This window comes from Orycteropus afer, unplaced genomic scaffold, assembly GCF_000298275.1.
Source record: "Orycteropus afer afer isolate SDZICR_OR568_19922 unplaced genomic scaffold, OryAfe1.0 scaffold01065, whole genome shotgun sequence".
In the NCBI taxonomy this organism is placed as follows: Eukaryota; Metazoa; Chordata; class Mammalia; order Tubulidentata; family Orycteropodidae; genus Orycteropus; species Orycteropus afer.
In genome coordinates this window covers 57,510-59,669 of record NW_006922652.1, presented here as the reverse complement: position 1 = coordinate 59,669, position 2,160 = coordinate 57,510, and the positions used below count along the sequence as shown (strand labels likewise).

The 2,160-nt window shown below is 32.3% G+C and overlaps 1 protein-coding gene across 1 annotated transcript in view; it reads right to left on the bottom strand.

Moving 5' to 3' along the window:
* Nucleotides 1–303: 303 nt before the first annotated feature.
* LOC103212689 (regulatory factor X associated protein) overlaps nucleotides 304–2,160 on the bottom strand; it is a gene marked incomplete at its 5' end in the record, with an annotated part of 17,442 nt that continues 15,585 nt past the window's right edge. Inside the window, one exon of the mRNA XM_007958656.1 lies at nucleotides 304–414. Within this exon, the coding sequence (XP_007956847.1) occupies nucleotides 304–414 (111 nt within the window). The remainder of the gene's footprint in view (nucleotides 415–2,160) is intronic.

Sequence of the window (2,160 nt, the reverse complement as noted above, 5' to 3'; positions counted from 1 at the left end):
ACAGAAAGTAACCACTTCATTACCTTCAGTAACAATGACTGAAGAGGAACATTTTGTTTAAAAGAACATTGTAATTAAATGTTATTTTGGAAAGATAAGCTGATTTCTTTAAACACATGGTAAACTGAAAGGCTTAGATGCACAAAGTGCAACACAAATTTATCCCCAAATGCACACACACATTTATAGGAAAATGATTGTTTATTTTCCACTGGCATATCTTACCGATTTCACTTTAGTATAAAAATATGTTCATCTACTACATTAAGATAAAAAACATGCAGATGCTCTTGATAAGTTCCCTCACACCGGTGCTCCTGGAAACTGCTGCTGTCTTTGTTCCAAAACTTGCTGACTTAATAGTTGTTGCTGTTTCTGTAAAAAGTGCACTACTTCTGGACTTCTTAGTAATGACTTAAAAAAAGAAAAATATATACTTATTAATATCATTAATATTATTTGAATAGATTGCATTCATGCTATGGCATTACTCTGACATGTCTCTATTAAAGATATAATATGCTTACAAAAAAAAAAAATGCATCTGGTACACTGGTATTTAGCTGTGAACAAATAATTTTAAATTAGATACCATACTTCAAAATACTAAAACCTGAAAAGAATGTGTAAGGCCTGATGTTATTAGTGGCTTTCAATACAAAAGAAAATGCTTTAAACAATATGCTGATATGTATTCTCTATGAAACACATAAAAACAAACAGCCAAGCACAGCACTGATGCCCAGGATTATAGCAAGAAAGACATAAATAAATAAATAAAATGGGGGCTAAGCAAAAAGGACAGTTAATACCAGTTTAGAAATGGAAATATATTTCAGACCAGTCCTAAAACTCACGTTTCTCCCATTGAACTACCGAGTATTCATGAAGAAATGAAAAGTCAGTATGTGTGTATAAGGCGCTCTGGCGGCACAGTACCTAACGCATCTAACTACTAACCTGGAGGCTGTTGGTTCAAACCCACCAGTTGCCCTGTGGAATGAAGATGGGGCCATCTACTTCCATAAAGATTTACTGCCTTGAAAACCCAAGGGTGTCTCTATGAGTCGTAAAAGACTCAGTGGCAGTGAGTTTAATTTGAGTTTTTACAGGTTTGTATGTTGTTGTTGTTGTTATGTGCCGTCAAGTTGGACCCAACTTATAGCAACCCCTCCTTGGGTTTCCGAGGCAGTATCACTACGGAAGCAGATTGCCCCATCTTCCTTCCAAGGAGTAGCTGGTGGGTTTGAACCGCCAGTCTTCTAGTTAGAACCTTTGGCACTACGCTACCAGAGCTCCTATATGTGTGTATGCATGTGTATATATGCATATGTATCTGTATGTTTGTGTATATATGTATATATATATATATATATACACACACAAATAAATTTATTAACACATTACTAAAATAACAGAAAAAAATGCATTTTTGTACACTTGCCAATTTTAAATACAGTTCTAATCATACAAAAAAAATATAACAGACTGTGGTTATTATTTTTTATTACATTAAAAAGAATCTTTGGCTCCAGTAAGTTGAAAAAGATGAACCAAATAAAGCTGCAATACTATCATTAGATACTGATTTTAAGATTTAACATATCGTAATACATTTTCTAATAATTAAATAGTTTTGTTTAAAAATCATTCTAAAGACTGCCTCATATTCTATAAAATAATGTATACTAGTCTACTTAGCTATTAAGAGAATACTGGACATTTAGGTTGTTTCAACTTGTTTACTATTTATGACAAATATATTTCAGGAAACATCTTTAAGCCTATGTAATTTTATCCATATTTAGGATTTATTTTCTGTGAATGTCTTCAATTAACTGTGACTTCTGAGTCAAATGGGATGACCATCTTAAAGGCTCCTGATACACAATGCCAATCTGCTTTCTGAAAGTGTTGTAGCAAGACAAGATGCCATCAACAAAATGAAAATGCCCATTTCACTAAGCCCTCATATCACTGTACATTATCATTTAAATAATTTTCACTTATTGTTATCATAATTTCATTGTGTGATTACTATAGATATTGATACCTTTCCCTATTATTTAATGGTAGTACTTCTGCTTTTATTTCCCCTATATATATCTTTTATTTTTATTTATTTTTTTTATTAGGATTTGGGTGAAGATTTACAGAGTA